This window comes from Phoenix dactylifera, chromosome 1 (assembly GCF_051530095.1).
Source record: "Phoenix dactylifera cultivar Ajwa chromosome 1, Ajwa_hap1_PhDact_Kaust_v1.1, whole genome shotgun sequence".
Lineage (NCBI taxonomy): Eukaryota > Viridiplantae > Streptophyta > Magnoliopsida > Arecales > Arecaceae > Phoenix > Phoenix dactylifera.
In genome coordinates, this window is record NC_143190.1 from 54,529,948 (window position 1) to 54,553,330 (window position 23,383).

Sequence of the window (23,383 nt, forward strand, 5' to 3'; positions counted from 1 at the left end):
CATGATGTTATGGTTTGATTTTGGTTGACTGAATGATTGAACCGGTGACCCTTGCCATTCCCTCTTCCGGTTCGTCCGCTTTTAAAACATTGCCAGAAAGTTCAAATTTGAACCATGGTATTCATAGCTAGCACCAACAGATTTCAACTGAAAAGATAGCTTGGCACCTCACCGTTGACTGCCATGGATATTAATAATGTGATATACCCAAGGCATATAAAATTATATATATATATATATATATATATATATATATATATATATATATATATATATATATATATATATATATATATATATATATATATATATATATGTGTGTGTGTGTATGTATGTATGTATGTATGTATGTATCCGCACCATCCAATACTATTAAAAAATAAATAGTATAAATTTAAAATGACCGAAATAACTTTATAGATAGACACGGAAAAAAATTATAAGAATATATATATAAATAGTAACTTTATAAAAGTTTTCACGCAATTTCATATATTCAGGAGGGTATACACTTAAAAATTTTAATAAAAATTATCAAAATTTAATAATGATAATTTAGTTGTCCTTGATGAAAAAGGTTAAAAAAAATTAATATTATCATGTCGCATGATTTCGTATAACTCAATATTTATAAATTACTAAAAATATTTTACAAATATAAGCATCTATAATTAATTTAAATTTAATATACTTTAATTTCTCAAAATAATGAAGAATATATAGATGTTTTAGACACAACAATGATAATTATATCAAAATCAAATAAAGAATAGTATTATCAAAATGATCACTTAATATTCTGACTTGACCGAGTTAAGATCTTAAATAAAGAAAATTGACAATATGACTTAGTTTTTTTTTTTTTAACTTGTCGATCCAACTAAATCATGAAAGATTTAGTAAATCTCAGCCGAGCTTTAATCTTTTTGAATGTATACTTTTGTAAATATGAGAAATTGCATAAATATGCTCGCGAAGTTGCTGTTTGCATGCGTATTTTTATTATTTTTTTGCATATCTATTTATAAGGGTATTTTATGTATTTTAATTTCAAGCCATTTGTTTTTTAACGACATTAGATAGCAGGGGTATATATATAACAAATAAAATAATAATTTTATAAAATTATTTATATAATTTTATATATTTAAGAGAATATATATATATATTAAAAAATTTTAAAATAATTTATGCGAACGTTTGGTGATGGCATACCCCCAACGCCCGTCCTGACGCCGTTCCATCGCATGCACCGTTCCTTCTTCCCTCTCTCCGCATCACCAGAGGTACCTCCCGTTCCTTCTTTCCCTCTCTCCGCTCCTTCTTGGAGCGAATCCAAGAAACGATGGCGGGTCAGCACGGCCTCGAACTCGCCGTCACCCCTCATCACCGCCCACTTCGGCGATCTCGTCGCCATAAGCCTCCGCCTCCTTTCTCCCCACCCGTCACCCTCCTCTCTCTTCTCTCCTAACGCACGTTCCTCTTCTTCACAGAATGTATGAAGCTGCCTCCTCCACCGCGGGACCCTCTCCCTCCCTCCTCTCCAAGACCAGGTTCGTTCTTTATCTTTGTTTTTTTCTTAATCGATGGAAGACCAAATCTTGGCTCCCTCTGACCTTGTTATCTTTGTTTCTTTATTCTTGGAAGGTGGGCCAGGGGTGTGACCAAGGCGGTGACCCATTACATGGCCCTCTCGACAACATCCTTCATTGAATGCGATTCTCCAAGTTCTTGGCCGTTGTAAGGGACGATCTCGGTCCCCAGCTCGGTCATCAGATTCTTTCCAAGCGTCTTAACCTTTTGGCTCGTGATTTAATTTGGCACCTGAATCCTTTCAATTTAATGCTCTTTTTCTGATCAATTTCTTGAAGTAAATAGAAAGCCCATCTGTTTTCATGGGCTAGTTTTCGTCAAACAGTGAGCAAGGTACGTGTACTTCTTGCAGTGTGAAATTCTTCTTTCGGGGTTACTCCAGAATGGTAGGCTTACTTTCGAGCAACTTGTACGACGAGCAACCTCAATTAAACCTGATGGTGAGAACTAATTCCTTTCTTTTCCACTACTTATTAGCGGTTTATTTCTGACTTCAAAATTCCTGTCCAATTTCAGTATGAGATCTACCTCTGGAATCTTACCTTACCGAAGTTCTTGATTGTTACTGTCTTGGTGTTCATATCATCTCTAGTCAGTGTAAGTGTGCGGGAAGGGCTGCGTGCAAATTTTGAGGGACTTGTAAGTGCACGCTATGTGGAACGTTGTCCAAGACCTGAACCCTTCATTGAGCCACCTCCACAAGATGAAACTAGATCGACAAGAAAATGCAGTTCTAAGATAAGTTTCAATTTGATGTTTCTGTGTGATGTTTTGCTTTTTGCTGATAATCATAGACGCTGATCTGCAATGTTCAGATGGTAAATGTAACCAACGACTGCATTTCATTTAAATGGATCAGCTTTATGAATATCTCTTTCTCACTTGTTCTATTCATCGACAATGGAGACAAAATCAATGTGCATATTGTTATATGCTGAATTAGTATGAAAAACTGTAACCCGTAAGTGAAAGACACCTTGAATCACACATCACCTCTTGTTACTATTACTTGAAGGTGCAGGTTAATTCTTCCTTTTTTATATATCATTTTGTACATTTAAACTTGTTACTAGAGTGGCTTGAAAAGTCTCTTTATCAACTTGTCAATACCAAATCTGGCATTATGAAATTTGTTGGTAATTTTGTTTAAAAATATAAGTTAGAGACAACAAAAACTTGTTAGTAGCTTCTTTATGAAAAAGAAGCAAGGTTCAGTAAAGAATATTAAATACAAGATTGGGCCTTAGGATCTCAACACAACCATAATCAATCAATTTCTTTAATACCTCTTCATCCTTCAAAATTAGGGGTGCAATTGAGACCGAGCCGAGTAGTCGGAGGCTTGATCTTGACTCGATTTAAAATACTCAAGCTCGAAATTCGACTCGAGATCAATTGAGCTTTAATATCCAAGCTCGAATTCGACTCGATAAAAAAGTCAATACTCGAGATCGACTCAACTCGACTCGAATATCAACCGAGTCATGCTCTAGCTCGAATTCGAGCCTTGGTCATCATTAATTAAAAGTTAGGAGTTAGTTCAGATTAAAAAATATAACTATTATATTTTCAAATATTAAATTAATAATATATATTATAAATAAAATATAATATTATTAGAAATATATATACTCGACTAGACTCACGAGCTATCGAGTCGAGTTTTTTGCTAGTCGAGCTCAACTTGAAAAACTATTCAAGCTAGTCAAGCTCGACTTGAGCTCGGTAATAATTGAGCTAGGTCGAGCTTGAACTCAAGTTGAGCTCCAGTAGCTTGCGAGCTGCGCGGCTCATTTGCATCCCTATTCAAAATCACGATGTGTTATAGAATAAGAGTTTTACCCTGGTGGAATAGATAAGCGACACAAAGTCTAATGAAATATCTACTCATAGAACAAGAGTTTTACCTAGTAGCTTGGTGGACAAGGTACTAAAAAGTGGAGCATATGGATCAAATTCAAAGTTATGTTTTGTTTGGTTATGAAATATCTACTCATTAATTTAAGTGGCATCTATTATTAGTTAAGATTTTTTGGGATATTGATCGTCACTTGTAAGAAATTAAGGAAGAGGTGACAAATCTAGATAACTTCTTTAAAGAGATGTCCTAGTTCTTAAGGAAAATATTGATGCATTAGTTAGACACCAAATAATAGGTTCACTAGCACCATTAAGTTTAGTAAGGGGCCACATCAGTGAAGAGGGGGTAAAGAGGAGTTAAAAAAGTTTGTAATAGCCATTGAAAAATGCATGATCAATTAGTGTGAGACGCACTACTGAAGCTGCATACCACACAAGTGACATGTGAAACCTTTAGAGATTGTTGGAAGGATCCAAATGATCCCTTGTATTGAGGATATCGAGCACAAATTTAGAGGATGTGTCATAAAAACCAGACAGGTGTCCATGATTGATTAACAAGGTGTTGCACTTATGTTGTGATAATAGGTCACCCTTGACAAGAGAACAGAATACCAATAAATATGAGAATGTACTTGAGTTTTTTTATCTGAAACTAAAGCTTTCCATATTGCTTTAAGCGGGTGGTTATGGAAGTAACATGACAAATAATGGCAGAACATAGTAGTGTGCTATGCAGCAGAATGAGTGTAATGTAGAAGACATGTAGCAATCAAGCAACTTCAAGAATGGTATCATGAAACCATTGAAAATTGCTAGCTTGAGTCCATATATAATATGGTAAAGACAACTTTTTGAGTAGAAATTTGTCTTTGGGAACAATGAGACAAACCTCAAAAGAGAGGTTTCGAAAAGTATTTTGATTGAGGACTTGTCCCATTGTAATAGTGAATGTTGAAAAGAGTACACAAATTAAAGGAAAGCCTTGTTTACCGGTGTTGGGAAAATGTTATGCTTGGATCAAATATTTAGTTTATTATGCAAACATTTAGAAGAATGTTCATGCAGATCTGCTTGCATCTTGGGCATATTTTTCATGAGAATTGGTTACACTGCTACGTTCCTCTTCTGTCGTGCCCTGAACATTTAGAAGAATGTTCATGCAGATGCATATACTTTTCTGTTCCCATCAGGCCATAATATTATAGCATCAGAGTTTTTGTTCATTTTCCTAAGGTATCTATGTTCACTGCAGAGTTTTTGTATTTTTTTGCTAAAAACGGGCGCTTCATACATATGTTCACTGCAGAGTCTGAATGCTTTCCCCAGTCAGTGTAATTTATAGGGCTACTGATAAGACATGCATATATTTCAAGTTCGACCTTGTAAAGATGTTCAGACAAGAGCTTTTATTGGTTACTGCAGTGATAGTGTGGTATTACAAATGACTAACGAAGCTCTTTTACTACCCATGTTCAGGACCGTGGTGGTTATTTAGCAAGAAATTCTTGCTGGGTTGAATTTAGTTCCTTATCGTTTGCTATTTCATTGCAACAGTGCGACAGGAGCTGATATATTTGGTGTATTTTGTTTTACAGTCTTGTGAAGAAACCCCTTCTGTAGAACAACAAGCTATGATAGCTGCAGCCCTTTCGGATGCTGAAAGATTTTTTGAAATTGCAGATACTGCTACAGAATTGACAGATATAAAATCGACCGATCACTATCCAGATGTCTCTGTTGGTGATAAGGTTGGTATCTTTGGTAGCATAAACAGACTTCCCAATGACATGCTTTAATTCTGCCAGTCAAGCGATTTTATCCATTGTAAATATGCATTTCAGGTTTACTTTGGTTATCCTGTTGCAAGCTTTTGCGCATATGCATCTGGCAGACATTTTTCTAGGAGTGTTTGGTCCTTATGTTGCAAGCTTGCATTGTGCAGGGCCAAGCTTGGAGCTTGGTGCTAGGGAGATCATAAAAACTATACTTAGAAAATATTTTGCTGTTGGAAAATCTGGTCCAAATTTATTGCTTGTGTCTTTAATCATTAGAATCAGAATTTAATGTAAATCTATTGCCTTTCCATTCTTAAACTGATTTTCAGTATTTATAAGCAGATATTTCAGTTTAACAACTCCTTTTCATGATGCAAACTCTTGTTATGCATGGTTCCCATTAGCACTATTTTGTCTTCAAAGATTAGGAAAGACTATTACATGAATTGCTACATTATTTGTAACTGCCTGGTCTTTATATTGTTCTTTTTGGACAGTTTCTGCTCTTTAAATATTGAATCTTGAGAAAATGAATTGCAGTTGATATTTTTCAAGGTTTGATAAGATTTAACTGGCTAGGAGCTAAATATTTCAGCCAGAACGCCCCTAGTGTTTCATCAAAAAAAAACAACCAATTTCGCTGGAGATGGAAAAAAACTGAGAAATTTGATATTATTACTTAAAAATTTCAGAAAAAAATAATGGAACATCATCTAAAGAAGAACATGAAAAACAAGTATTGAATATAAATGTTTCTAAAAGGTCTAATTTGACATATGCAAGAAGCCATTCTGTACAGACAACCAATTTGAAGTTTGGCAAACAAAGGCAGGTTAATGCTTTGTGAAGGTTAATGTTGTTGATGTAATTACTGCATGCAAGAATTTTTTTTGACTTGTATAGGCAAGTAATTGCTGGTTGCAAATCATTCTTTGACAAGTATTAGTGGTCTCTTGCAATTTAAGGTGTCCTCAGAGAACTGATAGTCATGCAGGTGCATATTGCTTTTATGCTCCACATGCAAGTTATCTTTATTGTAGACAAGTAATAGTTGTGCACATGTAGTTCCATTGCAAGTTGTCTTTAACGTGACTGCATATTTTTAATATAAGCAAGGTAACATCATCCATGAAGTGGATTTCAAATTGGACAATGAATGCTTCACCCTGGTGAATGCAACCTCATATTAAACCTTTTAGCAGCTACCATTTTCAAACATCATGCAGGAAGAAACTGAAGAAGCATATTTATTCTATTTTTGATTTCATCACTTCATTAGTATTATTATTTTCATCCACAACAAGTCTAGAAGTAGGCATGATGTGAATTTATTTAAAGGGAACCTTCTGATGCTAAGCAAGAGATGATAGAGTCAATTTTGTCCAACCAGAGGATGTGTCCGTTTTCTTCTTCCATATATAAATTCTTTAGATTTCTTGACTTTGAAGTTTAAACTCCAGAGGGTTAATTGTTACTCCTATCATCATTAGTAAGATATCCAAATGATTGATTGGACAGATTGGTATTGATTGAATTTGTCTTTTGATGATAACGCCAAGCTCATGTCCACTCCTATGCCTATGATTAAAGCCTTTCACTTCATGTCAACTCAAAGTTATGAGAAATCATGTCATCTGTATGCTCTAGCAGGTTTGTCCAATGTCAGGGCATGGTTGATATTTGGAAATATAGATAAAGAAGTATCTTTACTACCATTTATGGTTCATTTAATTTCCTTGCTCTTTCATTTAATAAATTAAAATGCATTTGGCATGTCTTTTCACTTTCGGCTCTCTCTCTCTCTTGTTGTTCATTTAATGAAATTAAAATGCAATCTATGTATCTCATCACTTTTGCTCCTCTATATATTTTTCATGTCTATTTTTAGGCTTTCTCAACTATCATATTATTGAGAGGATTTGTTTAAATCATGGTCTGCCGTACCGGTCCATACTAGTTGGTATGGGCTGGTATGTACCGGTCCGGCCTGGGACCGGTACTGGATTAGCGTGGAATCCGGTACTAGTAGCTTATTATTAGAGAACCGGTACGGGATCGGTACGGGGTCCGTACCGGTCCGGGCCGCCACTGGTACGCCAACTGGTACCGATACGGCGGACCTTGGTTTAAATTGTCCAAAAAAGAGCTTTTTGATGTAGGACATTTGGGGGGAGAATACCCATTAGGGTTGAGGATGAAAAAAACTTTTACAAAGACTTCTTGGAATTTTAGTTCCGACCTGAGTTATCAATAAATTTGAACTATGAAAGTTGAAATTTCATCACTAAACTGGTAATGGATGCAATGATGAATCTAGAGAATATGAAACTAGGGCACTCGATCGGGGAGCAAGATGGTTTGGAGGTGCTTAGAAAAGATTTAATTCCCTGCTGTCTATCATAAATCAGATCTAGTTTTCATATCAACTATGGTTTCAAAAACAGCTAAAATGGGAGGTATAACCACTATTGTACCAATCCGGCACGAAATCGGCACCACTATGGGTGCCGAGACATCGAAACAATGTATTGATGTGAAACTAGTCCACATCGGTGTGTATTGGCTGTACCGTACTGGCTGTATCGATCGATATTCATGGTTTTTTGTTTTATTAGAAGTTGTTAGCTTAGAATTGTACCCTTGATAGTTGATACGGATACTATACTGTGATACCATACCATTCTGATGGCAAAATGGCATGGGATTTGGTGTTGGTATTGGAAAGCTTGGTTATAGTAGGTTTATTTGGTTGAAGTCTGAGATTAAAAGATCTCAGACTTTATTTGATAGTCTAAATTGTGGAGAATCTGGAGATACTATAGCAGTACTGTTCATAGGAGTGCTCACACTACAGTAATTATGAACAGTAAATACACCTTATGGGAGGTGGTTTTGGGATTACAAATGATTGCTAGTGTTTTTTTTTATATATATTTGGGTCTTCGAGTTATGTAATCAGTTTTTATGCAGAATGTGAATGCAATATCAGCTTTTCCTCGAAGAAGTGTGAGGCTGCAACCATAGGTGTGATTTCTAGGTTCCGGACTTAGCCTTTCATTTGTTCTTTTCATGATAATCCATGCTCTTTCTCAGTATTTCCGTTTTTCCTTGTTTTCTATTGATTCCAAATTGCTGTTCCATCATCCAGTCATAAATTTTACTGCACAGATCAGTTGATTAATAGCCCTTTTAAACCTTTTATTTCTTTATTTTAAATATTAGTTCATCACTTAAACCCTACATCCTAAATCCTTAGGCTAAATTCTATTCGATCAATTTTCTTTCCTATAGAAAACTTACCTTGCTAATCGATTGATATGAAAACTAGATCTGATTTTGATGGACAGCAGGGCATTAAATCCTTCCTAAGGACCTCCAAACCGTCTTGTTCCCTGATTGAGCCCTAGTTGCATAATCTCTAAAGACATCATTGCATCCATTATCAGTTTAGTGTTGAAATTTAAACTTCCATAGTTCAAATTTATTGAAAACTCAGGTCTTAACTGAAATTCCAGCAAGTCCCTCGCAATTGTCATTTCATCCTCAGCCCTGATCGGTACTCTCCCCTTGACTATACTATATCATTAGATCTGGTTCAATCGATTAGCAAGATAAGTTTTCTATAGGAAAGAACAATTAATCGAGTGTGATCTAGCCTAAGGATTTGGGATCCAGGGTTTAAGTTATGAGCTAAGATCCCAAACAAAGAAATAAAAGGTAAAGGGTTGTTAAACTACCGATCTATGTAGTAAAATTTATGATCGGATGGTGGCCTCTTTAGGTATCAAGAACAACAATTTGAAATCAACTGAGACAAGGAAAAACATAAATAGATCTAAAGAATAAAGAGCTAAAAGAACGAATGGATTATCATGAGAACAAATGAAAGGATAAAAGATGATACTGGACTCACTCTGGAACCTAGGAATCACACTGGGGGTTGTAAGCCTCATGCTTGTTCTAGGGCATCACACCATAGGAGAGTGAAAGCTGGTATTCTATTCATCTTCTGCGTAGAAACTGATTTCATAACTCTAAGACCCAAGTATATAAGAAAAAGAAACACAAACAATCTTTTCTAATCCCAAAACAACCCGATAAGTTGTGGTTACTGTAGTGTGAACGGTGCTGTAAAAAGTATCACTACAGCAATTCCACTCTTTAAACTATCTAATAATGTCCGAAATCTTTTAATCTCATCCTTCGCTTCCAAATAAACTCACTAACACATAAAAATAACCGGAAATAAAAGGAAAATACATAAAATTAACTGCGAACAATTAAATCTAAGGAAATCCAAAGTCTTGTTGCCCTCCTATGCATCTTGATGTGTCTAGGATCTTCATCACTTTTTTTTTTCAGTTGAGATTGAACTTTCAGAATCAGATTCATTTTTGACTAACTATGCTTTTGGGATAGCTTGACGTGAAGAATTCAGAAGTCCTAATGTTTTCCAGCCTTTTTATGATAAAATCATCTAGTGTCGAACATTGCTACATAGTAGAGGTGGGCAACGGGCCGTGCCGGGCCGGCCCGGCCCAGGCCCCCCGGGCCCAAAGACTAAACGGGCCGTGCCTGGCACGGCCCGTCCAGCACGGAAGGCCAGCCCGGCCTGGCCCCAGGCCCCTCTATTGGTGGGCCGGGCCGGGCACGGCACGCCACGGGCCGTGCCAGGCACGGCCCGTAACGGGCGCAAACGGGCCGTGCCAGGCACGGCCCGCAACGTCTCCAAACGGGCCGTGCCTGGCACGGCCCGTAACGGCTCCAGACGGGCCGTGCCAGGCACGGCCCGTCTGGAGAGGGGGGAGGAAAATAGCCGTTTCCAACGGCTATTTTCGTGAAAATGACCCTTTTACCCCTCCCAACAGTCCAATAACGGCTGAATTGAGGGGTATTTTGGGAAAAAAAATTTTTTGGGCTTCTATAAATAGCCCATTCCTCCCTCATTCTCACCACACCAAACCTCTCATTCTCTCCTTCTCTACTGCTATTATTTCTCTCTTCTAAAGTGCTCTTCTAGCAATTTAATTTTTAGTTTGTTCAAGTGCTACACAAGAGGAGGTTCCTGTTGAGAAGAGAAGGTCGCTTCTGTTGAGAGCACAAGAGGAAGCTCGGAATCTCGGCTCTGCCTCTGCCCTCCGACCCTCTACTCAATTCCTCCTTGCGGTTAGTTTTTATTTTTTGAATTAATCATAGATATGTCATCTTTTGAGGAAAGTCAGTTTGGCATTCCTGTTTCTGAGGGAGAAGAAACTAATCCCCAACCCCCTGTTCCTAGTTCCTCTAGAACTGGTGAACCGAGTGAAGGTCAAACCTCTTCTCGTAAGAGGACTAGTACTGTATGGAATGAATTTGATAGAGTTATGGTTGAGGGAGTCTGGAAAGCTAAATGTAAAAAATGTGCCAAACTTTATAGTTGTAGTAGTAGTGGGGGAACAGGGCATTTAAAAAGACATCAAGAGAGTCATAGGATGCATGATTCTCATGCTCAAACTCAAAGTACCCTTAATATACAAGGGGGATTACTTGTAGGTAATTTTGCATATAATCATGAAAATCAAAGAAAAGCACTTGTAAAATGGATAGTTAAGGATGAATTACCTTTTAGTTTATGTGAATCTTTTAATTTTGAAGAATATGTTCAATTAAACCTACAACCTGCTTACAAAAGAACTAGTAGGCGTACATTTAGAAGAGTAGCTATGACCAATTTTTTAGCAATGAAACAATTTAATTGAAACACTTTCTACTTTAAATGTAAAAATTTCATTAACTTCTGATATTTGGTCAGCATCTGTAGGTAGTAATTGTTTTATTGCCATTACTGCTCATTATATTGATAATGATTGGCAATTAAATAAACGTATTCTTGCTTTTCGTGCTTTTGATTTTCCACATTCTGGGCAACAAATTTCAAATATAATTTATCAAACTGCATGTTCATATAATATTAATGATAAAATTATGTCTATTACTTTTGATAATGCATCTAATAATAATTCTGCTGTTGTATTATTAAAAGACTCATTGCATCCCATATTAGATGGAAATTTACTGCATATTAGATGTGCATGTCATATCTTAAATCTTTCTGTTCAAGCTGGCATGGGCATGATTCAAGATGTGATTTCAAAAATTAGAAATGCAGTTTCTTTTATTCATGCTTCTAGATCAAGACTTCAAGAATTTAAGGAATTATGCATAAATCATGGTAAACGTTTTAAAAAATTTAAACTTGATGTAATTACTCGTTGGAACTCCACATATAGCATGATACATGATGCATACCCATATAAAAATTTATTAAGTGCATATATTAATGATCGTGGATTAGGATTTACATTGACTGAAACTGATTGGAATAAAGGAAAAATTTTGGAAGATTTTTTGCTTAGTTTTTATAATGCTACCAATGTTCTTTCTGGTATTTATTACCCTACTTCATGTTCATTTTTACAACAAGCATATATAATTAGTCAAAAATTTGCAGAACATAGATATGATGATGTTTTAATGCCTATTATTGACCTAATGGAATCTAAATGGAATGAGTATTGGGACAGGATATGTCCTATGCATAACTTAGCTGCTGTATTTGATCCTAGAGTTAAATTAAATGGCGTGCTAATTTTACTTGATGCATACTCTGAAAATATGAATCAAGATGCTGAATCTGCTAAAGATGAGGTAAAAAAACTTCTTTATGATATTTATGCTATATATGATGAAAAAATTCGTGGATCTAGAACACAAATACAAACCTCTATTTCTCCTTCTAGTAGTTCTCGTTCGTCATCTATTTTTTCATTCATTGCACAGGGAAGACACACACATGCTTCAAGTTCCTCTTCATCTTCTTCATCTTTAAGTAGTGAACTAGAATTTTATTTACGAAATGATCTTCATTCTGCATATGATGAAAATCAAATAGAGAATCTAGATGTATTATCTTGGTGGAAGAGTGTTAGAAATCAATATCCTGTTATGTCTGCAATTGCACGCGATATTTTAGCTGTGCCGATGTCCACGGTAGCATCGGAATCCGCTTTTAGTGCAGGTCGGCGTGTTCTTGACGAAAAGAGAAGTAGGATGACGGGCGAAACGGTGGAGATGCTTCTCTGCTTCAAGGATTGGCTGGATGCTGAGGCAAGACTTCAAGATAAAGGTGGACATAATACAACATCCTCTGATGATGATGATACAAACACTACTGAAGACTGAAGACTGAAGAGTGAATACTGATTCACTGAATCACTGATGATTAGTAAGATTTCTTAATTTTTTATAATTGTACATTTTTATTGTATTCTGGAGGTCAGACCAAGGTCCAAACCTCGGCCCTTTCTTAGTTTCTTATTGTATTCTAGAGGTCAGACCAAGGTCCAAACCTCCCTTCATGTACCATTTTGATTTAAATTAATAAACTGGTAGGGGTCTATGCCAAACCCCCCACCATTAAGGTGGCTTTATATTCATAAATCATAAATTCTTAGTGTTCAATATTTATTAATTTATTAAAAAAATTTATGAAGCATTAATTTTTATCGGGCCGAGCCGGGCCCAGGCCCGGACCGTGCCAGGCCCGCGTGCCAGCCCGGCCCAGGCCCTTATGGGCCGTGCCGTGCTGGCCCGCGGGCCGTGCCGTGCTTGGCCCGCGGGCCTAGACCGGGCCGTGCCGGCCCAGGCCCGAAGCGGGCCGTGCCAGGCACGGCCCGCTGGCCAGGACCCTCTAGCCCAGCACGGCCCTCTCAAAGGGGCCGTGCCAGGCACGGCCCGGCACTGTAGCTGGCGGGCTGTGCCAGGCACGGCCCGCTTCGTGCCGTGCCGTGCCGGGCCGTGGGCGGCCCGGCCCAGTGCCCATCTCTACTACATAGGATTAGGGGCATTTTTGTCTTTATTGTTTAAAGTTGTTTGTGATGGTTAGAATTCATTTTGCTTGTTTGACAGTTCATATTGCTATTAGACTGACTTATTGTGAATATTTTATAAGTGAAACCTATGCATTGTGAGACTTAAAAGGATTTTCAAGATTACATAAGCAGAGCTTTTTCAGTTTTAAGGACACCATTGAAGTGAATTCATGTTTTGTTAATATTTTCAAGCCCATCATTGCCTTGCTCAAGAAGTTGGTGCACAAACTTATCTACATGAGAGGAGAGATGCTGCACGTACATGGTCTGCCGTACCGGTCGGTACCGGCCGGTACATACCGGTACGGTACAGCTACATATTTTGTTACCGAACCGTACCGGCTCATACCGACCGGTACCGATGCGTACCGGCCCGTACCGACCGGTACCGATCCATACCGACTCGGTACCGGCCCGTACCGAACCGTTACTGGCCCGAACCGAGCAGTCCGTACCGGCTACAATTTTTTTTTGGCTTTTAGCCCCATTGGTACCGTACCAGTTCGGCTCGGTTTGGTTCGGTACCGTACCGGTACCGATGCCCACCGGTACGTCGGTACAGTCGGTACCGCATGCCTTGTGCACGTATATTATCCATATAGCTATTTTTTATTGAATTGTAAAAAGAAGGAAACTTTACACATGCGATCTCATATAAACCGGGGTATTTCCTTGGAAAGCTTTATTCCAGCAGTACTGTGTCAGTTTGGTGTTATGTTATTTGGTTCGATCATGATGTCTTGTCCATAATGGTTTTACCTTTATGTTCACATTTTGGACAGTGAAAGACATGAGGCAATTGTACTGGCCATAACTAATGAAACATGTTGAAGACATTGAGCAACAACAGATCAGGAATTGCATAAAAAATAACAAGATCTCTTAAAACTTGCTCATGTACATTTGAGATGAGATTTCTGAAACTGGAAGGTTGCATTTTCCCAGCAACAATAAGATAGAGCTCAAGAGATAAGGTTCTTAGTTCTTAGCGAAGACCAAATTATGGATGTAAAATAGGACGGTCATTTCTCCCTTTAAGGTGTCATAGAAAAAAAATATAGATGCATGATGGATCTGCCCATTGTTAAAAAGGCTTTAAGCAGAAGATGTTGAATATACTTAAAGATGTCTTACTTCTGGAAGTTGAGTTGACCTTGAAATAATTCTACTTCCTTGATGTCTCTTACTTCTGGAAGCAAGTTAGGCTTGAATTCTTAAGCACATTGGTCAAATGTATAACAATACGTGGTTGGATTGCATTATAAAGTCATGAAGAAGGTAAAGAAGCAACATTTGGAAAATTACAATGTGTATGTACTCATGGTGGAATTTTTAATTCTCAATCAAAGTGTAGGAGTATGCTACATGGACTTGTGGTAGGAGTTTTTTGTGTGGGTGTGTACCCTAGCATTGGATTCTTCTGATTCCCCCTGGTTTTTCTTTCAGATCCATATCCAAGTCATACACATATCTATGTCGTGTAACGTCTTTACATGAGTACTCTGAGTTTGGGTGATATATTCAGCTTAGGGTTGAGTTTGCAAGTTCGTGGCTCATACCCCTCTCTTTCTGCAGAGTGGTTTCTGTTTGGGTATCCACATGTCCAAGGGATTTTTCACAGGGGTATTTTTCACATGTCCAGAATGTGGATGTTTTAGCTTGGTTTAAGGATGGTCCATCTCAGGTCAAACTGAAGCTTTTTGGTTTAGGCATGGTTGAGTGTAGATATGACCTGGTCCAAGTGTAGTTTAACACATGTAGACACTAAATTGGCTATGTGCCCACAGGGGGTGGGTGTGGGGTTTGGAGGGCTTTGGTGGAGGATGGATTATCCCTTACATGGAAACCATTGACCTATAAGCTGAACTATCCTGCGAAAAAATGAGAGGAAGAGAGAGAGATTTTGGGTAGTTATTAACAATTTCTACATAATTTAATACAAGATTTTTCCCCCTCCTATGGAACTTACTACTATGATGCCTTTTTGTGTAGTTCTATAAAAAAAAGATAAATGTTTGTTCAATTTGAGCATTTAGAAACTTCTTTATGTATATTGTTTATTTGAACTCGCTGATGTGCTTGTTTGTGATGTTATGCATTAGTACATAATAGACATTAGTTATTTGTTTATTTGCTTAAATCTGCATAATTTGTAACAACGCAAGTATGGGGCTTTAGAGATGGATCAAGAGGTTCGAGCTGCGATTACTAAGAATGAAGTACTTTGGCGTGCAAATTTTGAGAAATTTTTACTTTGTCTCAAGAAAAAGGTAAAATACTTCTCAATTCTTTTGTCCCCCCAAGTTTCTGGGAGTATATCAGAGAGAATTTATTTCTGTTGGGGTTTATGGACATCTGCCATTTATTCTGGAGTTCTTCTGGTGTATGGTGGGATCTGCCTGTTCTTTTCATTTTTTTTGCGTTTCCCATATTTACATGGTTTTTTTCCTGATTTTTTCATCATATCTTTTAGGACTTGCTTGATTATTTCTGAACTCTGTGATGGTAATGGGAATCAGAAGGTTTAAGATGTTCCTATTGAGATATCCCACTTATTGATGAACAGCTGGTAAGTGATCGTCAAACATCATGGCTTCATAGCTTGCTGTTATTACTAGCTGTTCTCTGTCTGAAAACTTTGCCCTTCTTCTTACCATCTCCACCCTGATTATGACAAATGCAAAAGCAGAGGGGGATTACTGCTTCTTGGAAACAACATTCAGTGAGGCAACAATTTTAAACAGTGCAAGCCTTGAGCTATTGGTTGAGTACCAAAACCTTGTCGGCAAATGATGATTTAGTTCTTCACTTTAACTTCCCCAATTTGGCTTGATATTTTTGCTAACTTTGTCTCATGGTTGATCAAAAAAAAAGCTGAGGAAGTTGAATAAACCTAGAACCAATACTCGCAGCGAGATCTGGTGTGTCTGAATGGGTCTAGGGCATAACGAGACACAGAGAGATGCTGCTATGCTGGTGTTCTCTGGTAAGAGATTTGGTGTAGTGCTCCCATATATTTTCTACATGTATGCTCGGTGGTTGTACAACCTGTTTATTAGTATGAACAAGATTGAGAACACTTAAGGAGATGCATGACTAGGGTTGTGCTCATTGTGTGAGTGGGAGATGTAATAAAGGGAGGGCGCCCTCAGTGGGCGCTCCCCCCTAGCTGGCAGTAACGCCTGGCTTTAAGCCAGGCGTTATATGCCGTTTTGCCCACCCAAATAATAGCCATTGATGGCTGGATTAAATCCGGCCATCAGTTATGGTTTTGGGGGGCCTATATAAAGCCCCCCCTCCTTCCTAGTAAAAAAACACACATGAACAAAAATTCTTTTCTTACTCCTTGTTGTGTTCTCTTTTGTTGGGGCATTCAGGCTGTGGAAATAGTAGACGTTGCTCTTGTAGTGCGTTCCTTCATTGAGTAGAAACTCTGGCGGATCAAGCTTTGGTACACGTGAAACAACCCTTGGAGGATCAAATTTTGGGGATTGTTAGGTATGCAAATTTCCACTGCAATATTTATTTGCATTTTTGATGTTGGTTTATTATATTTCTAACAATTATAAAATTGCAATTTTCTTGCTTTTCCTTAAATTCCTACTCTTGATGCTTGGTCTTGCTGATTAGATGCAATGAATCAGAAAATTATTCTTTTTTACAGAATGGAAGCATGAAATAGGTTATAGATGGGACAGCTCATATGTATAAGTAGCAATTTAGATAACCATGTGAAGATTGAAAAATAATTCAGAAACATGTTGGAAAACATTTGAATATAGGAAACACGCCTTAATTAGGATACACTTTTTTACCATTATGTGCATATTAAGTTTTATATTGATTGCTAAAGAAGTTCTCAAAACTTGATTGATTACAGTTTGTTCCATAAAGTTGACTACTTATAGACGGAAAAGGCTTGCCTGGTTAAAATGTTTGATTAAATACATATGGCCCATGTGATCGTAAGTGCTTGTTGCACAATTCTTGGATATGGACAAAATGTTTCATTTTGGAAGAATTTTTTCAATTGAGGTTCATTTTAGACATGCTACCACCATGCAATGCGTTTTCCAACTGTGCTCCCTGTTCAGTCAGTTTTCTGATGAATATCCAAAGAAAACTTCTTTCAGAGCTTCTGATCTGTATGCATAGTATAACTTAACTTCTTATGACTTTTCTGGTAAATCTTTTCTTATGACTTTTCATAAATGCTCTGATTTAGGTTGTTGTCTTCCTTTTTAGAAATCCTACAGTAGTAGTCTTAGAAGGTTACATTTCATTCGCCTTACTCAGTTTTGTACAAACATGAAGCATTTAACTTAGTAAGCACACATTTGATCCCCGTCCCTAATCTTAACGTTTAGTTCAAACTCTAATGTCGAAAGCCAATGATATTTGTTTATTCCTTCTTTGAAGTACTCTATTAATTGCTAAAAGTCCAATTATTTCATATGTCATGTTTGATAGATATTCATTATTTTTTGTCAAGCAGTATGATTAATCAAGATACTGAATTATGCTGGTTTCTCATAATTGTAGACGTTTTTTTTTTTGGGTGGGGGTGGGGGTGGGGGTGTGGGGATTGAGACATCATGATATTTGCTTACACTGAGTATCATCGACAGGATCATTTCATTTCTCATTGCAGAATGTTTACATCTCTCTATAACCCTAAACATAAGGCCAACTACAAAGAGCATGGTTAAGGGTCTGCTTAGGTAACAAGCGTGAGTAAATTACTGAAGCTCGCTGTCATGTGCCTGCATTAGAATTTACCCAGAAAAGAAAGAGGACTACATTAGAGTGGTTTTTTGACAAAATTGTGTATATCCTTATGCTGATTTATAATTTTTCTTCCCTCTTGCTTTAATATAGAGGTTCATTTAGCTCTCAATTTTATGTATGATGGTGTCATTGCTTATTTTTCCGGTGTTATGTGGAGTCTCTAGTTAGAAAAGTCAACAAAGCTCGGCAGTTGCTGTATTCTTAAGAATGCGAAATTCTTGTGTGCATTGCATGGACTCGTTTAGATACACATTCTTACAGGTGCATATTTGTTTTCAATTTATAGATTGCAGAAATCACATTTGTTGAAAGACGAATTCTGCACAAGCTTTGGAAGGACGAATACTTAGATAATCATATGTTCTGGCATCTACGTAATTATATAATCATTCTTAGTATGACATAGAGATTCATTTTAATTTTTTATTAGGAGTCTTTTCTTTTAGCTATTGATCAGCAGCATTTGGTTAATTGCATTACCTTACAAAGGATTTTAAATGCTAAATACGACGCTAGAATCTTCCATACGCGATACACATGGCATGCTAAATATTGCAGTTTGAATGGAGTACACCTGTCTCACCAACATCAATTTACACGAATGAAGGCAAGGAAGTAGGTCGTTGTAAAATTGCAATCACATCATGTTTTTTCTTGTTCCGGGGTCTTAAAAAGAAGTCATCCAGCGATGCAAAATCTGCCTACTTGCTTACAGAAACCTTGGTTATTTAATGAAAGGATTAGGAGTATTGTCAATTTTATAGCATGTGATATCATCTCGCTTACCTTTTCGAACTCAAAATCATAGTTCTGGATTGAGTGGCACAACTGTCCCATGTGATGCAGGTTACTGGTCGTCGATTGCTGGGATATTTTTTTATCGGTGGAGAGAGTTGAAGGCGATTTTATTATATCCCTGTGGTGTGGATTAGCCTTTTCCTCGCTGGAGTAAAAGAATCACCGTTTGGCACGAATGCGGTATGGCCGGACTGGTGGATGGCTAGATTCTTGAGGAGAGGACCTGGTACGGGCTTCTGCAAGACAAAGATCTAATCCCCTTAACACGGTAGGTGGGCCCCGCAGGATGGACCATGATGGATGAAGTGGCCGTACCATGGACCTCGTCTCGGCTGGAAAATTTGTGCATAGAGAGAGAAAGGGAGATTCGGATTATTAAAAAGCAGAAGAAAATGAAAATAGAGAATGTAAAGTTCATGTATTTGTATGTTTTTATACAAGAGAAGAAAAAAAAAAAAATGTATGAAAGAGGCGAATAGGCACACACATATAATATAATATAATATAATACAATACACAATATATATATATATATATATATATATATATATATATATATATATATATATATATATATATATATATATATATTTCTTTGCTGTTCCTTGCAAGCAACAACGGGCCTTTGATTCAAAAGACTTCCATGGGGTCATCTCCTCGTCGGCCGTCGGAGTCGGTGGGAAAGGAGGGGGCATCCGAGCTGGCACACCAGCTGCTCCGGTGTGAGGGGCTCACAGCTTCCATCGCCACGACATGCGGCGATGACCACCGCCCGCCTCCCAGCATGGCGTGGCGGGACCCACGAGGGGGGAGGTGTAAAATTCCTAACCTGGGAAACGTGCGTTGTCAGCCGTCGGAGCCCCATCGTACGGCTCCTGCGACGCCATAATCGTCTGAAGCGCGGCCACCCCCCCCCCCCCCAAACGCCCGCGCCCATGTGAGCGCCTTTTAAATTATTTTTGGGAACCCCAACTACTGCTGGCCAGCTGTCCACCTGACCCCAATCCCCCGGTCAGCACCACCACTCCTAAACTCACCCTCTCCTTATCCATGCTGCACCTTCCATGTCCATTCATTCCACTTCACCTGCGGTTCGACCGGCTCTGACAGCTCTTGCATCCAACCTGAAGTCCATGTTTTTTTTTTCTCCGGAAAATAATAATCCGAGAAAACGCAATGCTTGCTTATATGATAACCGGGGGAAAATTCATGACCTAACCGGGGGCAAACGCAATGCTTGGTTAACCATGAAAATAAAGTTCGTATTTTAAGATGTTAAAAGTTATTTTGGTCAATTGATGAAAAACGGCATCTATAATCAACATAATTATCATGGGCACTTTATTTTAACAAGAGAGATGAGAATCCTTTGGCTGACGCTGACTTACTAACCAAGTAAATAAAAAATAACTTAAAAGATTGATTAAAGTTTGTGATGGCTAATCTATTTGATTACCATTCTACAATCAAGTACTGCCTTAAAACTCTTGGACATAAATGCAATGTCTACATTAAATAGTACATCGCTTACAAGCGAGGCCAAAGTGCTTTTTTATCTTTTAAAAAATAAACATACTTTTCACTATAATCAACTAACCAGGATTCATTACTTCAGCTTCAATGATAAAAAGAATCCATACGTTATCATAGGAATCAAAGTCCACATTGCGGAGCCACGCGTCACTACTTAAACCAGCTCTGCTCTCGTACCCAAACATGTTTTCAGAAATTGGCGGCGCGCGTTATCTAGAGGGAGAAGGGAGTGTATTTATCACATACACCGTAAAAGCAACAAGTGGATGCAGGATAAAATTGGCGGTGCACGTTAGCTCGTTCCCTCTGCGAAGCAGGACATAAGCCGGGCCGAATCCCGGCGCTCTAGAAGCGCCCCAACTGTAAACAATTATTATTCTGGTCATTTCCTACACCCCTGGTTACGCTTCTCTCCTTCTCCCCTCCACATCCAATCCTATCATCAAGTACCCCAGGCTCATCTCTCAGTCGCCCTCTCTCTCTCTACACCAACCCCCATTTTATCCATTCTGTATCTTAATTGCACTTCCCAGCAGACACAGCATGCCCCCCACCTAACCAAAATGGAGAGTGCAGTTATTACCTTTTCGTTTGAGCTATAAATTAGGCTCCACTGATTCCTAATTTAAAACAATTAGAAGGCAACAAAAACCGCGTCCTTTTGCTGACAACGGGCTTACAGGGCGAGCAGAAGATAAGTAGAGGGATGGGAGGGAGCGGATGGAATGCTTTCAAGCTACGAATATAGAGCAAAAGAGAAGAATAAGGGGGGAGAGAGAGATGTTATAGATTTTCGTTGAAATATTCCCACTCTATTCATCCCTCATCTTCCCCCTCTCCGTCTCTATCCCCTGCTCTTCCATTGGTTCTCCATTCCGAACCCAATGCCTCCACTCCTCCTCCTCTCCCTCCTCATTGGCTTCGATGCCCTCCTCGCCACGCCGGCGATCGCCGAATCCCACTCTACATCCCTCCGCGCCCCCCTCCACCGCAGCCTCCCGCCGCTCGGCGCTGCGACCCGCCTCGACTACGTCAGGGAGCTCGTCAAGAGCGACCTTCTCCGGCAGCGGATGATTGCCGGCACCATCGGGGGGCATCGCTACAGGCAGCCTCGGAGGGCTTGCGAGAACGCCACCACAGCGGCGGCGGAGTCGTTCGCAATGCCGCTGTCGTCCGGCGCGTACACCCACACGGGGCAGTACTTCGTCCGGTTCCGCCTCGGCACGCCGGCGCGGAGATTCGTGCTCGTCGCCGACACCGGCAGCGACCTCACGTGGGTCAAGTGCCGTTTCAGCCCGCGCAGATGCCGGCACTGCCGCGGCGGCGGCGGCGGCGGCGGCGCGAGACCATTCCGCCCGGAGAAATCCGTGTCGTTCGATCCGATTCGGTGTTCGACGGACTTGTGCAAGACCTCCCTTCCCTTCTCGCTCAGCACGTGTCCCTCCCCGGCGAGCCCCTGCGCTTACAATTACGGGTAAGAGCAATGGCGCCCCCATCTATCCAATCCCTACCAAATTTTTACTATTTTATGCAAATTATTTCATAAATCGTGAATTTCTCAAGTTGCGCTCGGCGGAGGTTGAACGGAGGGCCGGTTTTCGCCGCTCTGTAGCATGGTTTGATGGCATTAACGTCCCCTTCTGAACTCTGAGCTGTCCGTAGTTTAAACCTTACTAAATTACAGTACGTGTCATAAATTTACTTGCTCAGAATTGCTGTCTGCTGTCCTGGCTAGTATATGTATCCAAGAACTATCGTGCGATCGGATGATTCTCGTCTTTCCATTTACGCGAGTTTCGAAAACTGACAGAACCGAACGTTGGGTGTAACAAATACGTGCGAGTTTTATGCGCCAAAGGTTACCGCAGGGGTGGTTTGTCCTCGGATTCCAAAACGACTCGTGCCAGAACTACTTCCGTTATTTAGTCGGGGGCAACTGACGCATAAGATGTCCCCGCCGTTGGTATTTAACTAACCGGGTCTGGTCCCAGGTACGCGGACGGGTCGATGGCGCGGGGCATCTACGCGACCGAATCGGCGACGGTGATGCTATCCAACGGGCAGAAGGTGAAGCTCAAGGGGATGATCATCGGGTGCACGTCCTCGTTCGCCGGATCGAGCTTCCGCGCATCGGACGGCGTGTTGGGGCTGGGGCACAGCGGCATCTCGTTTGCCTCGCGGGTCACCGCACGCTTCGGGGGAAGGTTCTCCTATTGCCTGGTGGACCACCTCAGCCCCAAGAACGTCTCGAGCTACCTCATCTTCGGCTCCAACGGCGCGCTGGCCCCCTCCGCGGCGCGCCAAACCGAGCTCCTCATGGAGCCGCGGCTCGCGCCGTTCTACTCCGTCGGGGTCTCCGGCATATCCGTCGACGGCGAGGTGCTGAAGATACCGATGAGCGTGTGGGACGTCGGGAGACGTGGAGGGGCGATACTGGACTCCGGCACGAGCTTGACGGTGTTGGTCGAGCCGGCGTACAAGGCCGTGGTGTCGGCTCTGAGCCGGCGGCTCGCCGGGGTCCCGAGGGTGGACTTGGATCCGTTCGAGTACTGTTACAATTGGACGGATGGTACAAAGGTGACGATCCCCAAGTTGGTGGTCCATTTCCACGGTCCGGCGCGGCTCGAGCCGCCGGCTAAGAGCTACGTGATCGACGTGGCGGACGGCGTGAAATGCATCGGCTTCACCTCGGCCCCGTGGCCGGGCGTGTCGACTATTGGGAATATTCTACAGCAGGAGCACCTCTGGGAGTTCGATGTAAAGAATCGACGGCTGAGATTTCAGAGATCGACGTGTGCGCCCCACTGATCAGATGGATATCTCTGATTTTCTTTTTTATTTTGTCCATGTGGATTTAAATCTCTCTCTCTTTTTTTTCTCTTTGTTCCATAAGGTGATGTATGTGTGTTGTAACAATAAGATTGGATGTAGAGATCAGTTTTTGATTGTGAATGATTAAAGGTGGGGTCCATCGGGGGCGTCTGCTCCAGTCTAACACAAACGGCCTGTGATTTGAAAAGGATGGGTACACCGTAAGTTTTGACAGGTGTATATGGTGGCCCCCGGTTGATGGTGACGCGTGTAAAATATCTATTGTGATCTAAGGCCAAGGGAGCTTTTGTT

General features: G+C 40.0%; 2 protein-coding genes across 14 annotated transcripts; both read left to right on the forward strand.

Moving 5' to 3' along the window:
- The first annotated feature begins 1,204 nt into the window (after positions 1–1,204).
- Positions 1,205–19,227, forward strand: LOC149768757 (uncharacterized). Of its 13 annotated transcripts, XR_016396607.1 has the most exons (10): positions 1,299–1,553; positions 1,648–1,740; positions 1,946–2,033; positions 2,110–2,329; positions 5,050–5,204; positions 15,615–15,710; positions 15,831–15,904; positions 16,016–16,127; positions 16,519–16,639; positions 18,776–19,225. XR_016396607.1 is itself a non-coding variant. In XM_089925699.1 (7 exons), the coding sequence occupies exons 2-7, from the start codon at positions 1,495–1,497 to the stop codon at positions 5,421–5,423; spliced, it is 741 nt and encodes a 246-aa protein (XP_089781825.1). In that variant the 5' UTR covers positions 1,205–1,286; position 1,494; the 3' UTR covers positions 5,424–12,710. The 13 variants fall into 13 exon arrangements, 7 of the variants coding, with proteins under 7 accessions (XP_089781825.1, XP_089781826.1, XP_089781834.1 ...); XR_016396606.1 differs by having other exon boundaries at positions 16,016–16,639; positions 18,776–19,227; XM_089925699.1 differs by lacking the exons at positions 15,615–15,710; positions 15,831–15,904; positions 16,016–16,127; positions 16,519–16,639; positions 18,776–19,225 and adding exons at positions 1,205–1,286; positions 5,298–12,710 and having other exon boundaries at positions 1,494–1,553.
- A 1,660-nt stretch (positions 19,228–20,887) lies between these two features.
- LOC103715589 (aspartic proteinase NANA, chloroplast-like) lies at positions 20,888–23,383 on the forward strand. Its single transcript, XM_008803276.6, has 2 exons — positions 20,888–21,734; positions 22,252–23,383. The coding sequence occupies exons 1-2, from the start codon at positions 21,145–21,147 to the stop codon at positions 23,066–23,068; spliced, it is 1,407 nt and encodes a 468-aa protein (XP_008801498.4). The 5' UTR covers positions 20,888–21,144; the 3' UTR covers positions 23,069–23,383.